Source organism: Scyliorhinus canicula, chromosome 2, assembly GCF_902713615.1.
Source record: "Scyliorhinus canicula chromosome 2, sScyCan1.1, whole genome shotgun sequence".
NCBI classification, from domain to species: Eukaryota; Metazoa; Chordata; class Chondrichthyes; order Carcharhiniformes; family Scyliorhinidae; genus Scyliorhinus; species Scyliorhinus canicula.
In genome coordinates, this window is record NC_052147.1 from 271,985,534 (window position 1) to 272,013,338 (window position 27,805).

General features: G+C 48.4%; 1 protein-coding gene across 1 annotated transcript in view; it reads left to right on the forward strand.

Moving 5' to 3' along the window:
• Positions 1 to 27,805, forward strand: part of LOC119962140 (contactin-associated protein-like 5) — a 1,413,266-nt gene that overhangs the window by 1,215,949 nt on the left and 169,512 nt on the right. Inside the window, exon 18 of the mRNA XM_038790064.1 lies at positions 5,548 to 5,787. Coding sequence (XP_038645992.1) covers positions 5,548 to 5,787 — 240 coding nt within the window. The remainder of the gene's footprint in view (positions 1 to 5,547; positions 5,788 to 27,805) is intronic.

The following is a 27,805-nucleotide window of genomic DNA, read 5'->3' on the forward strand; positions in this document are numbered from 1 at the left end:
TTGGATAATTCAATCAAGTTGGTCAGACATGATCCCTCCTTAACAAAACCATACTGACTGTTCTTGATTAATCCCTGTCTCTCCAAATGCAGATTAATTCTGTCTCTCAGAATTGCTTCCAATAGTTTCCCCACCACTGAGGTTCGACTGACTGGTCTGTACTTTCGTGGTTTATCCCTTCCTCCCTTCTTGAATGATGGTACCACATTGCTTATTCTCCAATCCTCCAGCACCTCCTGTGGCCAGAGAGGAATTGAAAATTATTGCCAACGCCTCTAGCCCCTGCTTCTTCCTCCCTTCGCCGCACTCAACAGCCCGGGATACATTTCACCTGGTCCTGGAGATTTGTCTATGTTTAAACCTGCCTGACCACTCAAAATCTCCTCTCTGCCTCTGTTACTTTCTCAAATTTTATCACGGTCCTTCTCCCTGATTTCTATACCCACACCATCCCTCTCATAAGTGAATACCGACACAAAGTGTTCTTTAGAACCCTACCTATATCCTCCGCCTCCACACACAAATTACCACTGTGGTCCTTAATGGGCCCTACTCTTTCCCTGGTTATTTTTTTACCCTTATTGTGCTTGTAAAACAACTTAGGATTTCCCTTTATTTTATCTGCCACCATCCTTTCATACCACCCTTTTTGCTCTCCTTCTTAGGTTTCCTCTTGCACATTTTATATGCCTCTGGGAATTCTGTTATTTTGAGCCCTCGATATCCAGGGTTCACTGGATTTGTTTGTCCCACCCTTTTTTCTTGATTGGGACATGTTGGGCCTGTACTCTCCCTATTTCCTTCTTGAATGCATCCCACTGTCCTGTCACATATTTACCGAAACATGCCATCTCCCAGTCCACTCTGGGCCAAATCATATCTGATCTTATTGAAATCGGACCTTCCCCCAGTTTAGAACTTTGAACCCAGCTCATCATTGGGTTCAAAGGTCAATCATTGACCTTTTCCACAACAATCTTGAATCTAACTGAGTTATGATCACTGTCTGCAAAATGTTCCTCCAATGATACTTGAATCACTTGCCCAGCTTTGTTACCGCAAATAATGTCCAGGACTACTCTCTCTCTTGTCGGGCCTTCTATGTACTGGCTTAAAAAATTCTCCTGGAAGCATTTTAAGAATTCTGCTCCCATTAAACCTTTCACACTGTGGCTACCCTATTAATACTGGGGCAGTTAAAATCCCCCACTATCACTATCCTATTACTTTTACACTTCTCTGAAATTTGCCTCCAAATCTGCTCTTCTACTTCTCTCGTACTGTTAGGGGGCCTATAGAACACTCTCACTAATGTGATTGCTCCGTTTTGGTTTTCAGGTTTCACCTATATGGCTTCAGTTCAATAGTCTTTTAAATGTCATCCCTCCTGACTACTGTAATTGATCCCAAGATCAAAACTGTGACACCCCCTCCTCTTTAAACTCCTTCCATCTCTCGCCTGAAGGTTCTGTATTCTGGAATATTGAGTTGCCAATCCTGCCTCTGGCTCAATCATCTCAATCTCAATCATGTCTCAGTGACAGAAATTACATCAAACTGTGTCAGCTGTTTAGCACAGGGCTAAATCGCTGGCTTTGAAAGCAGACTAAGCCAGGCCAGCAGCACAGTTCAATTCCCATACCAGTCTCCCCGAACAGGCGCCGGAATGTGGCAACTAGGGGCTTTTCACAGTAACTTCAGTTGAAGCCTACTTGTGACAATAAACGATTTTCATTTCATTTCAAACTCCCATGTTATAATTTGTACCCTCAATTCATCTGCCTTGTTCATCAGGCTCCTTGCAGTAAAATAAATACCATCCAATCTTGCCAAACTCCTTTCTGATTTAACTGGTTTAATCTCTCTCTATTTCATCCTGACTCATTTTATGTCTCTTCTAATTTTGGCTGTGTATCTATCCCTGCTGAACCTTCTCTCAGGATCACAGGCAGCTGCCAAGTTAGTTCAAACCCTCCCATTGTACTAGCAAACCTTCTTGCAGGAAAATGGTCCCACTTTTGTCCAGGTGTAAACTTTCCGCCTTGTACAGATCCCATCGTCCCCAAAAACCGTCCAAATGTCCCAGAAATATATTTTTTGCGCCATATTTCTAGACAAGCATTTATCTGGACTAATCTCCTATCTCTACACTCACTAGCACATGGCACCATAAGTACAAAGAACAAAAGAACAATACAGCACAGGAACAAGACCTTCGGCCCTCCAAGCCTGTACCGGTCATGATAGCAATCTTTGCCAAAACTTTCAGCACTTCCTGGTGCCGGGGAAATCGAACTTGGGACCCTGGAGCTGTGAAGCAACAGTGCTACCCACTGTGCTACCGTTCTGATACAGTCCAAATATTATTACTTACTGGGTCCTGTTTTTTAATCTACTTTGTAGCTCCCTAAATACTGCTTTCAGGACCTCATCCCTTTTTCTGCCCGTATCGTTGGTACTAATGTGTACCACGATATCTGTCTGTTTTCCCTCCCCCTTCAGTGTGCCCTGCAGCTGCTCAGTGACATCCCTGGCTCTGGCACAAGGGAGGAAACACACCACCCTGGAGCCATCAATGTCTGCCTGTTCCCGTTACAATTGAATCCCCTACCACTGTGGCCCTCACATTCTTCCTCCTCCCCTCCACCACTAATGGGTGGTATTCCCATGCATCTGCTGCTTTTGTCCTATTAGGTGGTAAAGGTCGTTGGGTTTGGAAGGGACTGTCGAAGGAGCCTTGTTGAGTTGCCGCATTACATCTTGCAGATGGTGCTGCCACTGTGCGTCGGTGGTGGAGGGATGAAAATTTAAGATTGCCAATGGGGTGCCAATCTAGTGAGCTGCTTTGTCCTGGATGGTGTTGAACTTCTTGTGTGTTGCTGGAGCTGCCCTCATCCAGGTGAGTCCAGCAGTCCTGACTAGTGGCCGCAGTGTTTATATGGCTGCTCCAGTTCTGTTGGACAGGAGATACCCAGGAATGTTGATGGTGGTGTGGAGGACATTGACTGTTCGGTATGATTCTGTGAGTACGACTATGTCAAGCTGTTGCATATAGGGACAACTCTCTCAATTTTTGCAGAAGACCCCTGGTATTAGGAAGAAGGGCTTTTACAGGAACAGGCGGTGTGTCCAGTTTTAGGCTTTCTAGCGATTTTTTACAACTGAGTGGCTTGCTGCACTATTTCAGTTGAGGATTGACCACATTGCTGTGTGCCTGGTGTCACATGGAGCAGATTTACTTCCCTCAAGGAGCATTCGCAAACCAGATGAGTTTTCACAACAATTGGTCACCATTATTGAGACCAGCTTTTAATTCCAGACTTATCGATTGAATTTAAATTCCACAAGCTACCATGGTGGCATTTGAACCCACATCCCCAGAACATTCGCCTTGGCTGCTGTATTGCTAAGCCTACTGCGCTGCCACCAACTCACCTAGTGTACTAACCAGGAACGGGTGCCCTGTTCTGTGATAAGGAGCCACACTGAGGCAGCATGTTGAATTGCTTGCAAAGTATTCGGGACTTTTGCAGTGAATAGCAACTGGGCTGGATTTTAAGCCCAAATCCCAGAAGTGAAGAAATGATGGAGGTGATTGTTTAATCACCTTTTTAGGTATAAATGAAAGTACTTTCATTTTTCCAGACCTTGGTATGACTTTGGGATGTTCCAAAATGCCTCCAATCTAATGAACTATTCTTGATATTCACTTGTGTAGGGATAAAGTGCCAGCCATCTCTGAACAGCCAGATATCACAAACAGTAAATGAAGTGGATGGCACATGACATTTTGGTGGTTGAGGTGTTAAAGCTTGCCAGCTAGAACAGCTGATTTTGTCTTCTTAGGAAAAAGAAGTGGCCGCGGAAATTTTATTGAAACATACCCGAGTGGCCAGATGGGACCTCAGTGTGGCATCCTCTTCAAATGACAGCACCTCGGGCAATGTCATACTCCCTTAGTACTGCACTTGAAGGGTCAACCTAGATTATGTAATTGGAATCCACGAGTGGGCCTTGATTCCACATCTTTTGGCTCAGAGATTAGAGTGAGTTAAACTGAAACTTGTCACCTAATTATCTTTCTGAAGCTTATTTGGATGCATTCTTATTTCTGAAGGACTTGGATAGTACCAGTTTCACCTGCTACTGCAGTCTGGAGCATGCCACTGTTATGGTCTTTGGCTAGGTTTCAAGAGATCGTCGTGGCACGTGGGGCCACTTTCATTCCACAGTGAGATGGTGCAGCTGGAAACATCAAGATTATCTGTCAATGATGCAGCTGTCTTTACAGCTCGGGAATTTAACACACCCTACACCATAGGCCGGTGGAACAGTGGAGTGACAGAGAATGGGAGTTTTATTGCAATGAAAGGCAAAAAAGCCACTTGACTCAGAGGACCACTTTCCTTCAACAAAATCCACATAGAAAATATTTGCACTTTACTTCGAATTTCAACATCATCCCTGTGGCAATGTTGTAAAATTGGACACCCTAAATTCAGCACAGTTTTCAAGCTTAAAAAGTTAACCCACTCTCCGGGACTCCCTGTCTTGAACTTCAATCGACCGTTTCCATGAAGCAAAGGAAAGCAAACCTCTTGGTATTTCTAGAATCATAGAATTATCGAAATTACAGTGCAGAAGGAGTCCATTCGGCCCATCGAATCAACACCAGCCCTTGGGAAGAGCAACCCATTTAAGCCCACACCTCCACCCCATCCCCGTAACCCAGTAACCCCACCTAAGCTCTTTTAGATACCTAGCGTGCACATCTTTGGATAGTGGGAGGAAACCGGAGCACGCGAAGGAAACCCACGTGGACACGGGGAAAACATGCAGACTCCGCACAGACAGTGACCCAAGCTGGGCATCGAACCTGGGCCCCTGGAGCTGTGAAGCCACAGTGCTAACACTCTGTACTTCCTTATCAGTTAACTGTCCAGAAAAAGGAACAATACCCTTGGAAGTCAATAAATATTCTCAGTTCCTGTGAATGTAGGGTATGGGATCTCTGGCCAGAGAAGAATGAAAACCTGACAAGCTCACAAAATCTGTGCAAGTAAATCCGACATTATTTAACCCTGACCAATTGTATTGTCACCCGTCAAGTACCTATTTCCATATTTAATATTCTGACTTCAAATTCCATTCCAATCGAACATTTAACCAACTCTCGTTCAAAAGACTCAATTGAACCATCATCTGTTCCTCAATACTGATGGTGGAAAGGACCGGTCTAGTTTCTAAATGTTGAGTTCTGAAAAGTAGTCTTATTGGATTCAAAAAATTAACTCTTTCTTTCTCTGCAGCTGCTGTCAGACCTGCTGAGTTTTGTCGGCAAGTTCTGTTTTCATGTACTCCACTTTCTCGTCTTGCTTTGAGCTTCTAATTTTGCTTTCACTGACCTCTGGTTCCAAGATCTGCAAAGTACAATGCCCACCAGCCTTGAGGCCAGTTGTATTTGTCTTCCCTTGTTTTTCAAAATACCCAATACTGAATGAAAAAGAAAATAAAGTTGGATTCTAATTTCCATTCATTTCATTACAGGAGGGACAGCCTCGAGACAGAAAGGATTCGTTGGATGCATTCGGGCTTTGCAATTGAATGGGGTGAATCTTGACCTTGAGGAACGGGCCAAAATGACACCTGGAGTCAATCCAGGGTGTCCAGGACACTGTACCAGCTATGGAAACCTATGCCACAATGGAGGGCAATGTATAGAGAAATACAATGGCTATTCCTGTAACTGCACTCCCTCTGCTTATGATGGGCCATTCTGCAAGAAGGGTAAGTTATGACAAATGCAGGGTTGTAGATACATTGGATTATCAGCATTTGGAAAATTAATGGTTAAACGTCTGGGTTGGAGTGTGCTTGACTGCAGCAGTCATGTTTTAAAAATAATCTTCTTTTGCAAGACCAGAAAGCTTTTAGGGGCTGGAGGTGAAAATGACCATCGTAAAAGCCTGGGCTTATGCATTGTTGTTTGACTCGGGGCAGTCCCTGGGGAGTTAATATGTTTCCAGTCGGTGGAGTTATTTTGTTTTCAGCTTGGGAAGATGATGTCATTGCTGGGTGGAGCTAAGGTATTGAGACGCTTTGAGAAAGTTTATGCATTGAGTTCTGATCTGGCTAACACTTTTACTTTCGCAGTAGGGTAGCTAAAAAGATTAATAGTATTTAAGCAGTGCAGACTTTCCAGAGGGCAAGGCCGAAGCTGAAACAAACCAGTTGAAACAGCTTTGTGACGACATCCAGCCAGAGTCTGCAGGGGTTCTAACAGGAGTCAAATCTGTTCTGGAAAGTAAATACTAGTCTGTGTCATTGGGTTGGAGGATGGATTGAGAGCTATATGTTTAATTGGGAATAGAGATAGTAATTAAAGGTATTGTGTTTACTGTATTTAATTGTATTGTTTAAGGGTAAGTATAAGCTACTTCTGGGTGTGAAGAAGCGCACAAAGAGTTTAATATTGTGTTAATAATAAAGTTTGTTTTAAAATACCAGATCCCTATTTTTTTGTGCAATCACTCCTGGAGCTAAGTATTATTTCTGCACAGTCTTACAAGATAAACTAAAATATTGAGGTTTCAGTCCAGCATCCGAGCTACTGTTGGGGTCTGGTCTGGGATCATAACAAAGTATTGAAGAGTTTGAATAAAACAGGTTTTTTGTCTCAAATCTTTTTATTTAACCTTGTCAAGCAAATCTTGTTCCAAAGAAGATGGGCGGGATTGTCCGACCCCCCGTCGGGTTGGAAAATCGCCCGGGGGCGGTGTGAATCCTGCCCCAACGCCGGCTGCCGAATTCTCCGTCTCTGGGGTTTTGGCGGGGGTGGGAATTGCGCTGCGCCAGTTGGTGGTCGCTGGCAGCGTCCCCCCGGCGATTCTCCACCCCACGATGGTCCGAACAGCTGCCCGTTTTCGGTCAGTCCTGCCGGCGTAAATTACGCAAGGTTCTTAATGGCGGGACCTGGCACTCCGGGTGGCCTGCGGCGTCCTCGGGGGGGGGGGGGGGGGGGGGGGTGGGGTGGGGGGGGGCGCGGGGGATCTGGTCCCAAGGGGGCCCCCACGGTGGCCTGGCCCGTGAACAGGGCCCACCAATCTGCAGGCGCGCCGCCCGTGTCAACCTCCATGATGGCCGGCACGGAGAAGAAACACCCTGCGCTTGCACTGGGATCACGTCAGTGGTTCGGCGCATGCGCCAGAACACGCTGGCGCTCCTGCGCATGCACCAACTGGTGGCAGCTGGCGGAGGCCATTTGGTGCCGTTTGCTGTGGCACCAAACACTCTGGCGCCGGCCAAGCCCCCGAAGGTCCGGAGGATTCCATATCTTCGGGGCGGCCCGACGCCGGAATGGTTCACGCCACTCCTTGGCGCCGGTACGGCCTGCTCCACCGGTGAACGGAGAATCCCCGCCCGATATCTGAAAGTCTTTTTCTCACACCCCTCTCCATGAGCTTTCAATATTCTCCCAAGTCATAATCCTTGGATTTTTTTCACTTCTGTTCGCCATTTATAATGTTAAGATTCAGGTGCCTGGAACAAACAGCAAAAATGTGGAAATGGAATAAGAATTAGGTTGGCAACAGAACTAAAAGGTGGCAACAATCAGAATGTGCTCAAATTGAGATGAAGTAGTCTGTGACTGGGATCTTTTAGGATGCTGAATGTTTTTGGTTTATGCGGAACAAAACGGAAAAGTAACATATCTGGACTCTGGATAGAGAGGGTTTGATTGGTCAGATGCATGTTTCTTCCTTCAATATTTTCTAAACTTGATCTTTTTTGTTCTTACCCCGTAACAGTCAGCTAGTGAACCATGAACAACAGAAGCTTGCGACAGGCTGGAGTTTATGGGTGGTGTTTTGCATGGACTGAATAAATATTAGCCAGGGAACCTGGAGAACTCTTCTGTTCCTCCCTCACTATAACACCCATGGCATCTTTTACCTTGAATGGAAACAGCAGCCGGGAGCTCTGCTTAATGTCTGCAAAGAGATATAGACAGATTGAGTGAATGGGCAAAACATTTGCGGAGGGAATATAATGTTGGAAAGTGTGTACTTGTCTCCTTTGGAAGAATAGAAAAGCAACATATTATTTAAATGAAGGGTGATCACAGAGCTCTGTTGTAGTGGGAGATCTGGGAGTCCTGATACATAAATCAAAGAACAAAGAAAAGTACAGCATAGGAACAGGCCCTTCGGCCCTCCAAGCCAGCGCCTACCGTGCTGCCCGTCTAAACTAAAATCTTCTACACTTTCCTGGGTACGTATCCCTCTATTCCCATTCTATTCATGTATTTGTCAAGATGTCCCTTAAATGTCACTGTTGTCCCTGCTTCCACCACCTCCTCCGGCAGCGAGTTCCAGGCACCCATTACCCTCTGTGTAAAAAAACTTGCCTCGAAAATCTCCTCTAAACCTTGCCCCTCGCACCTTAAACCTATGCCTCCGAGTAATTGGCCCCTCTACCCTGGGAAAAGGTCTCTGATTATCCAGTCTATGTCCGCTCATAATTTTATAGACCTCGATCAGGTTGCACCTCAACCTCCATCGTTCCAATGAGAACAAACCGAGTTTATTCAACCTCTCATCATAGCTAAATCACAAAAGGCTAGTACGCAGATACAGCAAATGATTACAAAGGCAAATGGAATGTTGTATTTTATTGCGAGGGCAATGGGATATAAAAATAGGGATGATTTGCTGTTTATAAATCTATTCCTCCGCTGCCCCCCCCACCCCCCCCTCCCCCCCAGAGTTCAGATACAATATTGTGTGAAAGATAACTTACTATTTTGTCATGTTTTGTAGCAGCAATTATCATTAACTCTATTCCGTTAATGTGTTGATCACACCACAATAAAACTGGTGATATGATTATTACAGGTTTACAGAGAGATGCAATCTTCAGATTAATTACTGGGAAATCATCAATCTGGCATCTAGCATTGAAGCGAGGGTTGTGGTAACACCATCCTGGCTTCAGCTGGCTTATTTTGAGAAAAGAATGTAATGAATCCTGCTTTGACATTTTGCTGGAATAGGTTATGGGTTGAATTTTCCCCCCAAATGATAAAGTGTCAATCTCGGCGTGAAAGCCGGTGTGATTACCACTGGCTCTGGCAGTGTGATTCTGGGCTGCGTTTTTTGGGAACAAAATATTCCCCATGTAAAAAATGCAGTGCCTGAGGTGTCAGAATATCCACACATGTGTATCATGAGATGCAGACACAGTGATTGACACACAGGATAACCAATGAACACAGATGACACAGAACAACCAATCACCAGACAGGACACCACTACTATAAAGCCCACAGGGCATTAAGGCTCTCTCTCTCTCACAGGACACGGCGAGGGAGATAGTCTCAGTGCACAAGCCAGTGAACATCATCATCATGTGGCAGAGAGCTAGTCTGGTCAAGCCAGTAGGACATTATCAGTTAGGTTAATAGAGTGTCGACCCACAGCAGATTATGTACAGCAATCAGCAGGTTCAATAAAACAGTTTTGGACCATCTCCTGTGTCGGAAGCCTGTTTCTCTTTATACTGCATCCAGTTGCAGTCGATGTTAGACCAACACAGATAACACATCATGAGGCGCAAAGGCTTCTGATTCACCCGCCTTGGGGGTCAGCTGAGCAATTTAATGAAGGAGACGTTGCATTTAAACGGCTCCACAGAACTTGCTCTCACTTAAGCCAGGAGGATGGCAACGAGGAAGCCTGTTCCACATGTATGCTGAATGCTGTGGAGGAGAGGCGTCTAAAAATATACCCTTGGGCTGGCAGGAGATCTTCCAGGAAGATAACTAATCCTTCCTGAGAGACAGTCGCAGCACTGGTCAGTGCCAGCAGACTGCACAGGAGGACAGGGATGCAGATTGATGCGACCATCAATTCACACGAGACGAATTAGTAGAAGTGAACAGCGGTTTTAATAAGCTAGATCTGTGCCTGCCTGCGACTGCTCTGTACTGAGTGCCGCTTACTGGCTGCAGATTTATATACCACCTCCGAGGGGGCGGAGCCACAGGAGGAGCCAACAAGGGCATCAACATAATACAATACAATACAGTGGTGAATTGTAGCAGCATACGTTCACAACATTCAACCCCTGTTAAAAAATTGAAGTCCAGCGGGGATGAAGTAGGCTCACAGATCGAGTCTGTCCGGTGCCTTGATCATTCTCTGTGATCTGGCTTCGCTGCGGGCACGGGTGTTGAACTCGTCGCTGCGGGCATGGGTGTTGGGCTCGTTGACTCCGGGAGCGTCGCGCCTGGAGCTTCATCATGGTGGGTAGGCGATGGGGGAGGCCATGTATGGGTGGGGGCAGTGTTTGGTGTAGGGGGGCGCGTAGGTGATGGTCACTGAGGAACCAGCGGGTGCCAGATCCCGGAAGGAGACTGTATCTTGTCAGCCATCACGGTGCGCCACAATGGCCGAAGGGGACCCTGAGGAAGTGGAAGAGGAGGCCGACTGCCTCAAAAGCAGTATAGCGGCGGTCTTCCGGGCGGATCGGAAGCTGGTGGTATGCGGACTTCAGATATACCGTGGAGAAAACCCGGTATGTGCAATCCGATTAACCATGTACGCTATGCGGGGAAGGGGAACGTATCGAGTTGCGTGGTCTGCCTGTAGTCTACAACCGTCAGGTTCTTTTCCCCGGTTCTTACAACAACCACTTGGGCACTCAAAGGGCTATTACTGGCCTCGTTGATCCCCTCCCTCAACTCCGACTTGACAAAAGTCCTGTCCTAGGCACTGTACCGCCTGCTCCTGGTGGCGATGGGTTACAGTCGGAGGTGAGGTTCACGAAGAGCGAGCGAGGGTTGACCTTAAGGGTTGCGAGGCTACATTCAGTAAGAGTGGTAGGGGTCCGCCGAACTTCAGGGTCAGGCTCCTGAGGTTGCACAGGAAATCCAGTCCTAACAAGAGAGGAGCGCACAGATAGGGGAGGACATAGAGTTTAAAATTGGCGTACTCAGCACCCTGTATCGCGAGGTTCGCGACACAGTACCCACAGATCTGCACTGTATGTGATCCGGAAGCAATGGAGATTGTTTGGGATGTGGGGAAAATCTGGAGGGAACAGCGCCTTACCGTGTCCGGATGGATGAAGCTCTCCGTGCTCCCAGAGTTAAACAGACAGGACATTTCGTGACCATTGACCCGATGGTCATCATGGAGTTCGTGAGGTGCTTGGGCCGTGACTGGTCGAGAGTGACAGCGCCAAGCTGCGGGTAGCGGGTGTGGTCGGTGGTAGTGGGGTGGTCCCAAGATGGTGGCCGTGATGGTGGCCCCCGTTGGTCGCACGTGTCGGGCGGGGTTGAAGATGGCGGCCAAGATGGTGGCTCCCATGAGTCGCAAATGTCGGGTAGAGTTAAAGATGACAGCCTCCACGGATAGCATGAGGCAGATGACGCATCAGAAGGGGGCGGTACCGGCAGGCATGCAGCCACGCTGCGGGGTCTGCGGGTCTGTGAGTCAGGCCTGCGATTTTGGAACTTTGGGTTGGGCCAAGCAGACTTTGACAAAATGTCCTTTCTTGCCGCAGTCGCTGCAGGTCGAGTTCCGAGCTGGGCAACGCTGCCCGAGGTGCTGGTTCTGACCGCAGAAATAGCAGGGCGGCCCCCCGTGTTGGGCGGGCAGCCACGCGGCACAGGCCTGGGACACCCTCGGGTTGGGTGATGGTCGCACCTCCGGCGTCCACAAGGAAATTGAATGGTCGGAAGGGAAAGCATTCAGACTCTGGAAGGCTACCTCTAATGAGGTGGATAGTTTTACCGTCTCTTCTAGGTCGAGGGTGCCCTTTTCGAGCAGGCGCAGTCTGACATAGTTGGACCGGACTCCAACCACATTGGTGTCCCGTATGGCGAGTTCCATGTGCTGCGAGACCTTGATGTCCTTGTAGTTACAGTTTCGAGCAAGTACCCTCAGGTCCCGTAGATATTCCTCCAGCGATTCCCCGGGGCGTTGACGACGTGTGGTGAGGAGATGCCGCGTGAACATTTAGTTCACCGGCCTCATGTCATGTCTTTTCAGGATCACGACCACGTCTGCATACGTGGTCACGTCTTCGATTAGTACAGAGAGTCTGTAGCTCACCCGGGCTTAGAGGAGACTCAGCTTCTGTGCCTCGGTGATGGCGGGCAAGGAGGAGGCGGCGAGGTAGGCCTCATAGCAGCGGAGCCAGTGTGAAAAGATTCCTTTGGCTTCAGCTGCCAGTGGTCGAGTTCCAGTCGAACAGGTTTGAGGGCGGCTTCCATTGCGATATCATAGCTTATTTAATTGCTGCGACCATCAATTCACACATACCATTAGTAGAAGTGAACAGTGGTTTTAATAAGCTAGATCTGTGCCTGCCTGCGACTGCTCTGTACTGAGTGCCACCTACAGGCTGCAGATTTATATACCACCCCCGAGGGGGCGGAGCCACAGGATGAGCCCACATGGTCATCACCATAATACAATACAATACAGTGGTGAACTGTAGTAACAATACGTTCACCACACAGATGAAGAGGACAGATGAAGCACCATTCTGCTGAGGTAAATGCTCCCTGTATCCTCTCTTCACCTTGCCGTCACCCTTTGGAATGTAAGCTTGATCCCACATGTGACACCCAGCAGGACCCCAGCACCCACTCTTCCTCAAACCTCTTCACACGCCCGACACTCCTCTTCAGACCCCCCTGTTTACGCACACTGCCCACACATGGCAGGTATCATCGACGTCAGACGTGCCAGATGGCCAGCTCACATCATCCGCATTTGTGTTCCTGCGGGATAATCTTTCCCATACCCGCCGCGAGCAAGAGAAGACAGACGGTGGGATACCAGAGCTGTGAATCCTGGCTCCTTTTTGAGGAGAGAGCCCTGGAGCTCGCAGGTGAGGGTCAGGAGCGAGCATGAGCTGAGAGCGAGGTGGGTCTGCGAGAGAAAAATGAAGAGTCACTGCTCATTCATCCAAATGACCTATCTCAAGTGAGTTCTGTGCATATCAGACCATTGACCTGGGCATGTACCAATATCATGTCCCTTTACTTGCAGGATTATCACCCGATCAGCCTGCCCCATCCACCAACAATGTCCCACCATCCACACTCAACACAACCTCGGAGGAGATGTCGGAGGAGGACAGAAAAAAGCGTCACGAATATCACCCACAACTTTCACCAATGCAGAGACACACACCACAGTGGGCACACTTAGCAGGCAGGCCTCTGGATCACTATCTGGTGAGCACCACACAGTTTCTGATGCACATCAGGTGGAGGCAGGAACGCCCCAGGGATCGGACAGTCGGAGGTCTGCTGGATCAGGGGCTGGTTTAGCTCACTGGGCTAAATCGCTGGCTTTTAAAGCAGACCAAGGCAGGCCAGCAGCACGGTTCGATTCCCGTGCCAGCCTTCCCGGACAGGCGCCGGAATGTGGCGACTAGGGGCTTTTCACAGTAACTTCATTGAAGCCTACTCGTGACAATAATCTATTTTCTATTTCTGGATCCCTGCAGTCTGCTGTTCCCTCGCCAGGTGTCATGCCTCTGGAAACATCCATCCCTCAGCTGCTTGAGATACAAAGACAGAGCCAAGAATACCAGGAGGGGGTGTCACTAACACTTGTGCGACTGCAAATCTGAATGGAGAAGTCCCAGAGGGGCAGCACGGTAGCATGGTGGTTAGGACAATTGATTCACAGCTCCAGGGTCCCAGGTTTGATTCCCGGCTTGGTTCACTGTCTGTGCGGAGTCTGCACGTTTGTACAGTGTGTGCGTGGGTTTCCTCCGGGTGCTCCGGTTTCCTCCCACAGTCCAAAGATGTGCAGGTTAGGTGGATTGGTCATGCTAAATTGCCCTTAGTGTCAAAATCAGCCACGTCAACACTGCAAGGGTGGCGTCCACAGTGGAAAACCTGAGCTCAAGGTCAGATGGTGGGTGAACTCCAACACATGGTTCAGTCCCTGAGGTCCAGGGCTGAGGTCTTCAACTGCATGTTTCCGACAAGTGGGCCTCCAAATGACGGTGAGGCTTCAGGAGCTCACTTCAGCTGCCCCTCCATCCCATGGAATAACCCAGGGGCCTGAAGTGAGGAGGTTCCATTGGAGCAGAGCCCAGGGCCTTCCATCCATAGACCTGCAAAGTGCCCAGCCAACCTGAATCCGCTCTTCCTGAGTCCGGCGCTGCTCAGGCAGAGCGGACAGAACACGATGACGCGACAACACCTGTGCTACCTGAAAGTAGTCTGGAGCTCTCTAGGATGCGACTCTCCAGGGGTCGTCCACCATGAGCAACTCAGGCAACAAGGCATGGAACGCAGGAGGTCGCCTCCACCTCCACCTCTGATATGCATCCTGGGAACACACCTAGTAATAGTGGAGGTGTTTGCAAGGCTATGGAATTGGAGAGGCCCAGCGTGTGGACGGGTGAAGTGAGGCAGAAGTAGTTGGGGGACATTGTCACTTGTCTCATTTTGATATGTCAGAACATTAAACATTATTGTTGCTTACCACTTTAACACCTCGGATTCCTCCCAGTAGCACAGCGCTTCTCCCTATTGGGGCGCAGGTCTTCACATTGGGCCTCCATGCCTACCAGACAGTTAGGCCCTCTCAGTGTGAATGGTTAATTCGCAGTGATAGAACTGAGGGATAATTCACTGAACTCTAGACCCTCACCACTAATCCTACTCAAAAGTAAAGGAACAAAGAAATGTAGTGTCGAACCTCACTCAGACGTGAGCCGGGGAGTCAGCCTGCTGGCAGCAGACAAACAGGAGTCAGACATAAGCAGCAGCTGAGCAGCATCACAGAACACTCCTCTCTGGAAGTCCTTCTCACCCTCCAGCATTGACTGGGCAACAGACACTCAAGGACTCCCAAGCCCCAGCGCACTGATAACCGTGATCTCCGTTACCTTCATCCCCGGTCGCAGGCTTGGGTTGGGGGGATCACGCTGTCGGACAGTGAGATGAAATGAAATGAAAATGAAAATCGCTTATTGTCACGAGTAGGCTTCAATGAAGTTACTGTGAAAAGCCCCTAGTCGCCACATTCCGGCGCCTGTCCGGGGAGGCTGGTACGGGAATTGAACCGTGTTGCTGGCCTGCTTGGTCTGTTTTAAAAGCCAGCGATTTAGCTCAGTGAGCTAAACCAGCCCCTGGTTCCTCCATGAAGCGGGAGGAAATGAGGGTATCTTTAGTCCTCCTGCCCATGAGCATCTTCACCCCATCTGGCCTCCATCCTCATCTTCCTCAGTGGGCTCTCCCTCGGTGCCCTCAGGCATGTCCTCCTCATCCGAGGACAAGTGCCGCCCCTTGAGGTTGTCTTCAAGAAACCTATTGCCCCGCTGCAGAGCCAGGTTGTGGAGGGAAAAGCAGAACATGATAACACGGGAGACCCTCTGGGTCTGTATTCTAAGGCCCCAGCGGACCTGCAGCGGAAGCGCATCTTCAACAGGCAAATGCACCGCTCGATGACAGCTCATATCGCACTGTTCACCTCATTGTACCTGGTCTCTGATATGGTTGGTGGCTTTGGCACTGGCATCATCAGCTGCAACCAGAGGGAAATGTCCCTTGTCCAAAAGGAGCTATCCCTGTAGCCTGGGATGTCCTTTGAAGATTCCAGGGATCAGTGAATGGCTGCTGATGTAGCGGTCATACATGCTTCTTGGAAAACAGGTACACAGGTACATAAAACACATTTGGTGGTCGCACATCAACTGGACATTGAGAGAGTGAAATCCCTCTGGTTGATGTGGCACGGTGCCTGGAGAGCGACATTACTGTGGTCTGTCACCCCTACATCTGTGGCAGACCAGCTGTGTTCCCAAACCCTGTAGCCCTCTCACCCTGCCGGACCTGGTCCAGGTCAAAGTAAATATAGTCCAGAGCCCATGCATACAGTGCATCTGTCACCTCATGGACGTACATATAGGCGGATGCCTGTGAAATACCACAGAGGACACCGTGAAACCCTGCACCGACCCTATGGCATGAAGGTTCAGGGCTTCCGTGATCTTGATGGCGAAAGGAAGTGGATGTCCACCACTGTTATGTGGCACGAAGTACACAAGGACATACGTATCCATCGTAAGATGGAACCTTTGACGGCAGATAGTGTCAGAAAGCTCCATGAAGAACACATGAGCCTGGTAGTCCCTAAATCGTCTTCTGCATTTTTGTGCCCCCTACATGGCTGATGTGGCCTCTGACCCCTGATCCTGCCCTGCAGCCCGCTGGTCTTGTTCAGCAGGGCTTTCCCTCAGAGCCGCCACACGTTCTGCTGGAGTGTGTGCTCCTCCAACATGTCGTTAGTAAGATGACCAGCTTCACTTACTCCATCACAAAATCACTGGAATCCTGTGAGGGATGAGAGAGCGAGAGAGAGCGAGCGAGCGAGACAGCGAGTGTGAGAGAGCGATAGAAATGGGGTGACAGGTTGGTGTTGTAGCAGCTAACTATCATTATCTCCCCAACCCATTGGCCTTCCTGACCTGAAAACAACCAGTGCTCAGAGCTTCACTGGCAATGACCGCACACTCACAGCTCTGATCCCCTCCCATCTCCAGAACATGACTGGCCCCGGCCAATGACCTTGCCCACTTACACTCACATTTAGCCTTCCATCTGGGTATCTGCACCTTGCGGGGTCTGCTGGACTCTGACTGGCCGGGGTTGGGATCCCAACAGAGAAGCAACACCATTGCCACCTGATCCCATGCCACCAAGCTTTGGGCCACGAACCCTGAAGTACTCATACCATTCCTTTACTTTGAGACTGTGGAGAGCTGACATTGATTTTTAAAAAATGAAAATCGCTTATCATCACGAGTAGGCTTCAAATGAAGTTACTGTGAAAAGCCGCTAGCGCCACATTCCGGCACCTGTTCGGGGAGGCTGTTACGGGAATCGAATCGTGCTGCTGGCCTGCGTGGTCTGCTTTCAAAGCCAGCAATTTAGCCCTGTGCTCGTGATGGACTCTTGATGGACAATTAATATCATGAGCATGAGTCTCAGGAAGGTTAGAGGATTGAAATGCTTTCTGCTTCAGGGAGTGCCAGAGATAATAGGCAACCTTTTGGTCAGGTTGAATAGTTCAGAGGTCTCATTGCTGTCATACCTCAACAATCTCCTGGACAGCTATTCCAAAGATATGGCGATGCCGGCGTTGGACTGGGGTGAGCACAGTAAGAAGTCTTACAACACCAGATTAAAGTCCAACAGGCATGTTTCAAATACTAGCTTTCGGAGCACTGCTCCTTCCTCATCCCGGCCTCTAAGTCCCCTGCCACCACCCCATGTGCCCCACGCAACCCCACCTCAGACTGAAATGCCACAGACTGGATATTCATACCACACAGAGAGCATTGAGAGCACTGAAAGCCGCCCCCAGGGCCATTGGCACAAACCGCAAACGCAACCCCACCCGACCCTGTGTGTCCAATCTTCTGCTGCCTTCCTCTTTCTTTTAGCCTACCCCCCCCCCCCTCGCTTCCCACGATATTTAGCAGCCTTGAAGGGATTTGTGCCTGTAGCGAACAGACCCACTAAATCGCGCTCAGATTTTTGCTCATCAGGAGCAACTTAGATGTTCACAAGTTCCCATTTGATAAAATTACTGTTAGTCTGGTTCTCTGTAATCTTTGGAACACATATGCTGAATAAAAGGTAACAACCTTCTGATTATTGTAGATGCTACAGGCGTAGAAAGACAGGTTTGATGTTTTGGACAGCATTTTATTCTCTAGGACAATATAGATAATAGGGAGGCACGGTAGCACATTGGTTAGCACTGTTGCTTTGCAGTGCCAGGGACCTGAGTTCGATTCCCAGCTTGGGTCACTGTCTGTGTGGAGTCTGCACGTTCTCCCAGTGTCTGCGTGAGTTTCTTCCGGGTGCTCCGGTTTCCTTCCACAAGTTCCGAAAGACATGCGTGTTAGGTGAATTGGACATTCTGATTTCTCCTCCAGTGTACCCCAACAGGCACCAGAATGTGGCGTCTCGGGGCTTTTCACAGTAACGTCATTGCAGTGTCAATGTAAGCCTACTTGTGACACTAATAAAGATTATTCAGATATTAATATTAAACGTTTTCTGTCAAAAAAAAAATTAGAAAGGCAAAGCTGCAGGTCTCCCTGTGACAAGTTTACTTTTTTCCCTCCTTCCCTGTCCAGAGCCTTGAGACTTGGCACTCCAGTGCAGTATTGAAGAAATGCTGCACTGTCAGAGGTTCTGTTTTTCAGGTCAGGCAGTAACAGAGGTCCTGAATGTTCTCTCAGCTGGAGTTAGAAGATGAAAGAAAGCTGAAGAAGAGGATGGTTCTTCTGGTGTCATGGTCATGCATTTCCCCCTCAACAAATAGCGCAAAAGATAGATTAGTTATCTCATTGCTGTTTCATATAATCATAGAAACCCTACAATGCTGAAGGAGGTCATTCGGCCCATCAAGTCTGCACTGACCCTCTGAAAAAGTACTCCACCTAGGCCCTACCCTATCCCCTTAATCCCACCAAGGGACAATTTTGCACATCCAACCCAAATAACCTGCACATCTTTGGGCTGTGGGAGGAAATTGGAGCACCCGGAGGAAACCCACGCAGAAATGGGGAGAATAGGCAATTACCCCAGGTTGGTATTAAACCTAGTTCTCTGGCACTGTGAGGCAGCATTTCTGACCTCTGTGCCACTGTGCCATCCCGTGCTTGTGGGACCTTGGATCCTGAACTTGTCAACCTTACAACCTTACAATAACTTCTACTCTTCAAAGGCACTACATTAACTGTGAAGTGTTTTATAATGTCCTGTGAATGTGTAAAGCACGACACGATTGTTAGTTCCTGTTCTGATGTTGGTGTTGATGTAATAAGTGCTCTCTCTCGTGGAGATATCTCAGCTCAGTGGTATCCTTATCCCAAGTCACCAGCACGTTGTGCAAATGTGGCAGCTTTCTCTCCATTTATTTGTACTCCTGTCTTTTCTTGTTGCCAATCTTTTGAGGTATTGGGAGGAGGGGATTCATTATGTGGACATTGGATCAGCATAAACTGAGATCTTACAAGTATAGTGTGGAGATGCCGGCGTTGGACTGGGGTGAGCACAGTAAGAAGTCTTACAACATCAGGTTAAAGTCAAATCACTAGGTTTGTTTCAAATCACTAGCTTTCAGAGCACTGCACCTGAGGAAGGAGCGGTACTCCGAAAACTAGTGAGTTGAAACAAACCTGTTGGACTTTAACCTGCTGTTGCAAAACTTCTTCCTGTTACAAATATAGGACGGAGCTCTCCAGAGCATGATTGCAGTATGCCACACCTCATATCCCTAAGGCATGAAAGAGATCATTCACTGCTAAATCAGTCCTTATCTTTTTGCTGATTTGCAATGTGGAATATGCTGAACCAAAAGATGGCTGCCAAAGGTCACATGAGTCACAAGTTGGCTACAGTTTCTGGGCATTTCCAACAGCAGTTACAGGACAAAAGCTTAACCTTCATCCTTGTGGAATCTCACATCTCTCATTGTGAGGACACATTACATTCAACAAAACCAGGGACAAGCAAATGATCCATTTTTCCAGCCTGGTCCTGTAACAAATGGAGAGCTATCAAAACTTGTTGTACCTGTAGAAACACTAAAAGCCACCTTCTATGGTGATCAATGGAGTTTGACCAGAGCAATAGAAACTCTAATTTCATGAATAGGCAACAGTACATGGCCTAAGCTTCCAACCGTTGGCAAGTTTTTAACATTACATTTCTAGACTCGCAACTCGGTCTGTTGTTTAAACTCCAGTCTGCTGACGTTAAAGCAGGACTCTAGACTGACCAACAATCTGCATCAAGTCTAAGCCTTCTTGTACCCTGCTTCACTGGAGGATTCCTGCCCCTGCCTGACAAACACAGACTATGGGCGGGATTCTCCCTTCTGATGGCAGAGTGTTGACGCGGCGTCATCGGACCGCTAATTGTAGCGATCCTCTGCCCTACAGGAGGCCAGCACGGCACTGGAACGACCCACGCTGCTCCAGCTGCCAATACCGTTGTCAAATGAGCGCCGCGGGTCTACGCATGTGCGCTATGACCGGTATGACCGCATGCGCGGTAGCTTCCTTCTCTACGCCGGCCCCGATGCAAATTGGCGCAGGGCTACAGGGGCTGACGCAGAGTAAAAGAGGCCCCCACCAGGAGAGGCCGGCCCGCGGATCGGTAGGCTACGCTAGCGGGCCAGACCACGGTGGAGGCCCCCCCCCCCCCCCCGACCCCCCCGGAGTCGGATCCACCCCCACCAGGCCACCCCCGAGGTCCTGCCGGGTAAGACCAGATGTGAATGGCGCCGGCGGGACCGGGCTTTTTTGGCGGCCACTTGGCCCATGCCATCACTGGAGAATTGGCGGACCAGCGTTGGGGCGTCGTCGCGTGAATCACTCCCGGCTCGGCGATTCGGCGAACCGGCGTGGGCTCAGAGAATCCCTCCCCGTGTATGCCAAACTAATCTCACTACATCACCGTCAGCTTTAAAGGGATTCTGCAAAATCCTGCTTTGTCGAGCTGAGCTGTGGCTCCTTATGAAGTTCTCTGACTTCCTGGGCTCTGGCAATCATGTGGACTGATAGCCACATTTCCTCTTTCCTTACATTCTTATTGTGTGCTTTTGTGTGTGTATGTGTGTGTGTGTGCGCGTGAAGTTGTGACCATTCTCCAGGTTTGAACGTGTCAATAAACTAAACTTCTGATTTAACACGAAAGAGAGTTTGCTGAGTAACTTAGAAAACGTTAGCTCACAAACAGAAGCACATCACAATATATTTCGAAAATTAAAACAACTCCGCTTACTGACTGACAGTAAGAAAAAAGAGTTCAGTTTTGCCTCTCTCCCCTGACCGTAACACAGGATTCAGACATAATTCTATTCAAATTCACATGACTTAGATTCTTTAAAAATGAACAATTTAATGTTTTGTGAAGTGCATGTGCATGAGAAAAGTGCCATTGTGGATGATTTAGGATTTTCCAGAAGTTTTCCGTCGAGCTACGAACTTAATATGGGCACAGTCAAATAAAATAGAGCATGGAAATTTTAAGCACAAGTTAGTTCCGCCCATTACCACTTTGCATTCGAGTATCGGTCACCTCTTACATTGGTTGAACGGTCCATTCATCTGAGGAAGCCCTGTCTGTAAAATATATCTGAATGGTGGGTTTCCACGGACTCAGCCCCCTCAGGGGCGTTTTTTCACATGAACAGATAATCTTTCGAGCAGGCACCCATGGTCACATAAATATCCAGTATTCACCTGATCAGCAGTCAATTCTAGGCAATAACAAGTAAGACTAAAAAAAAAATCAGCTAATTAATGGTACTCTTTGCTCATAATAATAATAATAGTTTATTGTCACAAGTAGGCTTCAATGAAGTTACTGTGAGAAGCCCTTAGTCATCACATTCCGGTGCCTGTTCTGGGAGGCTGGTACGGGAATTGAACCTGCGCCGCTGACCTTGTTCTACATTGCAAGCCAGCTATTTAGCCCACTGTGCTAAATCATCCCTGCAGGTGAATTCATTTACAAAATTATAGAATGGTAAATTTCTTGGGAACCCCACTCCTCTTTGTTTTTATGGAGGATGTGTGATTCCAGTCTCAAACTGATTGTGGTGCCATATGCCATGGAAGCATAGATTCGTTACAATGCAGACGCCCATCGTGTTGGCACCGGCTCTCCGAACTAGCAGTTTACCTCTTGCCATCCCCACCGTTTTCTCACCGTAACCGTGCGCATGCTTCCTTTTCAAATAATAGTCTTTGACCGTTGGATTGAACCGGCCTCCACAGCACCCTGACGCAGTGTATTCCAAATCCTAGCCACTTGCTTTGCGAGTACACTTTTTCTCACGTTACTTTTGCTACTTTTGCCAATCGCTTAATCAGTGCCCTGTCATTCTCAGTCGCTTCATGAGTGAGAAGAGTTTCTTCCTCGCCACTCTATCCTCCTTTATGGGTCTATCAATGATAATTCATGCAGCACGGTAGCATTGTGGATAGCACAATCGCTTTACAGCTCCAAGGTCCCAGGTTCGATTCCGGCTTGGGTCACTGTCTGTGCAGAGTCTGCACATCCTCCCCGTGTCTGCGTGGGTTGCCTCCGGGTGCTCCGGTTTCCTCACACAGTCCAAAGATGTGCAGGTTAGGTGGATTGGCCATGATAAATTGCCCTTAGGGTCCAAAATTGCCCTTAGTGTTGGATGGGGTTACTGGGTTATGGGGATAGGGTGAAGGTGTGGGCTTGGGTAGGGTGCTCTTTCCAAGAGCTGGGGCAGGCTCGATGGGCCAACTGGCCTCCTTCTGCACTGTAAATTCTATGATCAATGATGCAGGATGTTATGTTCGGCCATAGACGCAGCGGAATTCTCCGTCGGCAGGATCCTCTGGTCCGCTGGCAGCGTACCCACGCCCGTGGGTTTCCTGATGGCATGGGGTGGCCACAATGGGAAACACTGTGGGAATGGAGAATCCCGCTGGCGAGGGCACCCCGTGCCGGAAAACGTGGCTGGTGGATCGGAGAATCCCGCCCAGGGAATCTTCAGTGAAACTTCATCTCAGCCAATGCTGTCCCCAGTGGAAACTCCAACTTGGATCATGGCAAAGGCACAGGAGAAGAGGCCTCTGGCATATGCTCTCCCAAAATGGGTCAGTTTGGAAGAAGGACACTATTATATTACTTGGTTTAAATAATATATGTCGTTAATAACTGGGGACGATGTTGAAGAACACTCAAGTCTTCGAAGAAAACTGAAAGAATTTATTAAGTAATGACAAAACTAATAAATGAGTTTGACACTCTGCTGATCTAACTCTAGCAACAAAGTTAGAATTACTAACTGTATAAACTGTATCTAAGCTACACATGATGGCTGGACTGAGATCTCTCTGCTACGCTGATGTTCTTCCTGTAACTCCTGCTGGGAGTGAGAGCGAGAGCTTCTGGGAGCTCCAGTTTTACAGTGGGTCATGTAATGCCCTCTAGTGGTTATGTCACAGCTGGGTGTTGTGATTAACCCCTTAGTTACATGCCTGTCTACATATCATTACAGACACAATGAATGAGGTGAAGGAGCAGCTAACAGTCTCTGACAGAGCAGTACATGTTGCAAAGGTTCTTGATGAGCACAACACGTGCCAGAATTTTATGTATAAGGGTTAGACATGTGGCTGACCTAAAGCACATAAAGTCATGAATAAAAACGTCAAAATGTCATTGTGCTCACCCGTGATATTTTGGTCAGCGGGCACGGGTGCCAATCAGATGCGTGTCTGCCGTAAATCGAGAAGCCAATTTAAATTAGCGAATGAGAAATTGTTCTGGATTTTAGGTTGCCCGTCTGCCGTTAGGGTTGGCGGGTAGGCCAATTGGCCGGGCGGCCTTTACCGCTAAGCTACAGCCTCGATCTCATGCGGGATGAAAGGTCACGGCTAAAATAAAATTCACAAACGTGTCTGGGGCTGTGGTCTGTGTGTGGAACAATCACTTGTGGCTGTCCCCCTGAGGGAACCCATTGGAACCACCAGCCTGCACCCTCCCGTTTCTCTGCACCCGCCCTCCCCGCCAGCGCTCAGCCTGTCACCGAGCACCATTAATTGGTCACCCAGCGTAAAATTGCATCGGCACTTTGATCTTGGGTGGGCGCGGGAACCGGCTTCGCCGAATTTGGGCACCATAATATCCAGGCCATGTAGTCAGTAACAGAGCACTGCCTGGTTCAGAGGTTCTTGATCAGCACAACTAGATCAATATCCCCTCAAACTAGTGAATTGAGTTCCTTTTTCGGAGATCTCTTTTGACACAGCCTGTGGCCTCTCTGATCTCACTGTCCCCCCAGCTCTGTATACTCTTCCAGCTGATGGAACCATCAATTCACCAGACACGTGTTTCCGATGTGAATCTAGGCTTTAATCGACTTACTTCAGAGCCAGCCTGTTACCTGTCAATGAACTCGTAGTGAACTCAGGCTGACTCTGGACACGGGTATTTATACAGCTGCACTAGGGGGAGGAGTCGTGGGCGGAGCCAAGGGTGGAGCCCAGTACAAGTTCCTGAGTGCTCCCAGCGCTACTCCCCCTAGTGGTAGGATAGCGCTACTGCGCTTACAAAGACTGTGTGAATTAACATATATACATCTATATTACATTCACCACACCAGCCCTTCAGCCCTCTGAGATATTAGCGTTCCTCCAATTCTGGCCTCTTGCTCTTCCCTGATTTTCAGCTCTCCACCACGAGAGTCTGTACCTCCAGCTGCCTAAGCGTTCACTACACCGCTCCACCTCTACTTTCTCCTTGAGATGCTGCGTAAAACGTATCCTCGTAGACAATGTTTGAGGTTCCCGCGCTGATATTCCCTTTTAAAGTTCATGTCAAACCTGATTTGACAAGGCTCCTCTGTGAAGTTCCTTTGAGATAGTTTATTGCATTGAAGAGGCTATGTAAATGCAGGCTGTTGTGTAAGTGAAAGTGTAGCCCTCTGATCTGTAGCCTCATTATAACATCAATATACAACATTATCCCTTTTTGTATGGATCTAGTAGACAGTCACACCTGTCATCCCAGGACAATGAAAAAGATTGGTCAAAAATCAAAACTTTGGAAGACTATTATCTGAGGGCAGGCAATTAGGCACAAATTAAATTCAAATACGCACAATTACAACCTTGGCCTGAGCAACATTTAATGCCTCAAACCCGATACTGACACAGCTGCCAGAGCTCTCAGCTTTGACTCAAAAGCCGCCGTCAAATGCTTATCAGCAGACAACATAATTAAAGTGACGGCATATTTGCTGTGTAGAATTGAGCGAATTATGCAGCAAATACTACAATCTGGGAGTGATGATTTTATTTTACCGTTCAGTAAACCTCAAAGAGCAATTAATCACAGCTGGTTCTGACAAAATACATGGAGCACTTAAGACCCTATAACTGGCAACTTTGGAACTTGCTCGTATTGCAAATAAAAAAGAATAGAAAGGCTTGCATTTATATACTACCTGTACTACCTCTCACAAGCTCAGGGCACTCCACATTAAACCACTGAAGTATTTTTCGAGAGCAGGCATCGTTGGCAGTCTTCCCCGTCCCCTTTCCTCCCCTCAATTTGAGGCAAACGTCAACCCAGAGTTGCAGATTTCTGCTATAGATCATTACGCGAAAAGTTCAATTCTTGACCCACACCTATTTGGGCAGTTGGGCCACCCATGCGTTAATGGGACCCTGAGTGCAGGAATTTCTTCCGTATCATTCCTTCTCTACTGTCACTCTGTCTCATCATTAAGACACCATGGCCGGGATTCTCCCCTACCTGGCGGGGCAGAGGGTCCCGGAGGGATGGAGTGGCGTGAACCACCCCGGCGTTGGGCCACCCCAAAGGTGCGGATTTGTCCACATCTTTAGGGGCCAAGCCCTAACCATCAGGGGCTAGGCCCGCGCCGGAGTGGGTGGCGCCCCCCCGGCCGGCTGGAAAGGCCTTTGGCGCCATGCCAGCCAGGGCTGAAGGGACTTCGCCAGCTGGTGGAAGTCCGCGCATGCGCCGGAGCGTCAGCGGCTGCTGACGTCATCCCCACGCATGAGCAGGGGAGGGGGTCACTTCCGCGTCCGCCATCGTGAATGCTATGGCCAACGCGGAAGGAAAAGAGTGCCCCCACGGCACAGGCCCGTCCGCCGATAGGTGGGCCCCCCGGAGCCAGAGCGCCCCGCGCCCCCCCCTCCCCCCAAGGACCCCAGAGCCCGCCCGCGCCGCCAGTCCCACCGGTAAGGACGGTGTTTTGATTCCCGCCGGCAGGACCGGCATTACAGCAGCGGAACTTCGGCCCATTGCGGGCCAGAGTATTGTCAGGGGGGGGGGGCGCCAGAACGCGCAGCGTGATTCCCGCCCCTGCCGTATCTCTGGTGCCGGAGTCCCGGCGGGTGGTCGGAGAATCCAGCCCCATGACTCATTGAATGATCGGTGGAAAGCTTGTGACATTCATTAATGTCAATGTTGTCACACTTCTAGGAAAGTTTCAGGGTGCATTTGAAGCATTTTATTCATCTTCCCATGGGAAGTGGGTCACTTAAGAGTTGAGAAAACATGACCTGGTGGGAGAATTGGCTTTTGGCCATGTCGACACAGTGACCAATCCATTAAAGTTGATTTTTTAGGAGTTGTACTTGAATGCTTGGGAATGTAGCTTCAAGAAACATGCTAACATTTGTTCAACAGTCTTCCCATTGAATCCAGAGGAATGTGGCTGATGGAATTTCCCTGGCACTCTGATGCGTCACTGATACACAGTTAATGTCTCACTGCAGCACAAGACTTGGTGATGTGATAAAGGAAGGAATTTTAGATGTATTATATTATATCTATTTGGTTTGTAATGGTGAAAAGCCTGGGTTAGTGTGTCTGGGTGAGATTGCTGTAGTAGTGTTTTCAAAGAATCCAGGTTTGAAAGGTTTTGGAAGCCAGAGGTGCAATTAAAGCATCATAAAAGCTTGGGCTAATGGAGTTTTGTTTGGATTAAGCGGGTTTCCTGTGCCGTATTTAATTTAGAGACCATACTATTTCAGCTTGGTAAGATAAAGTAAGTAATGGGAGGAGCTAGAGTACAAGGCATTTTGCAGAAAAGCAGGCACTTTGATTTTAGATTGGGATGAGAGCAGAAGTCAAGCATCTGCTCTCTTTGAAGTTCAGTTAATGTCTTTTGACAGATTAGTGGTTTATTTCCAAGCAGTTCAGAATTGTGCAGCTGGAAGGTAATATGAAATAAGCCGAGAAGCAGCTTCTGAAGAAATCCAACCAGAGTTTAGGCATGGTTCTGACAGGATTCCGGTCTATCTCTTAGAACAGTCTCAGAGAACATCTCTTAGGCAACTATACCTAGGTCGACCAATTGTATTTAAAAATGGATTCAGATCTGAGATGATTCTGTTGATTGAGTAGAAGTAAAGATACCAGTTTGATTTGATTTGATTTGATTTGATTTATTGTCACATGTACTGAAGGACAGTGAAAATTATTTTTCTGCGGCTGAGGGAACGCAAACTGTACGTACATAGTAGACAAAAGAATAATCAACAGAGAACATTGACAAATGGTACATCGACAAAGCAGTGATTGGTTACAGTGTGGAACAAGGGGTCAAACAAAGCAAATACATGAGAACAGATCAGTCTGAGGGGGAGTCGTTGAGGTGTCTTGTAGCTGTGGGGAAGAAGCTGTTCCTATGTCTGGATATGCGAGTTTTCAGACTTCTGTACCTTCTGCCTGATGGAAGGGTCTGGAAGAAGGCAATGCCTGGGTGGGAGGGGTCTCTGAAAGTGCTGTCTGAGGCAGCGGAAGGTGTATACAGAATCAATGTGAGGGTGGCAAGTTTGTGTGATGCTTTGGGCTGAGTTCACCACAGTCTGCAATTTCTTGCGATCTTGGGCCGAGCAGTTGCCATACCAAGCTGTAATACAGCCAGATAGGATGCTCTCTATCGCACATCTGTAGAAGTTTGTGAGAGTCGATGCAGACATGCCAAATTTCTTTAGCTTCCGTAGGAAGTAAAGACGTTCTTGGGCTTTCTTGACTGTTGCATCAACGTGAGTGGACCAGGACAGACTGTTGGTGATGGTGACCCCCAGGAACTTAAAGCTATCGACCATCTCCACTTCGGAGCAATTGATGCAGACGGGAGTGTGTGTCGTGCTACACTTCCTGAAGTCGATGATCAGTTCCTTGGTCTGTCTCAACATTTAGAGAGAGGTTAAAGGCTATTGTGTCACT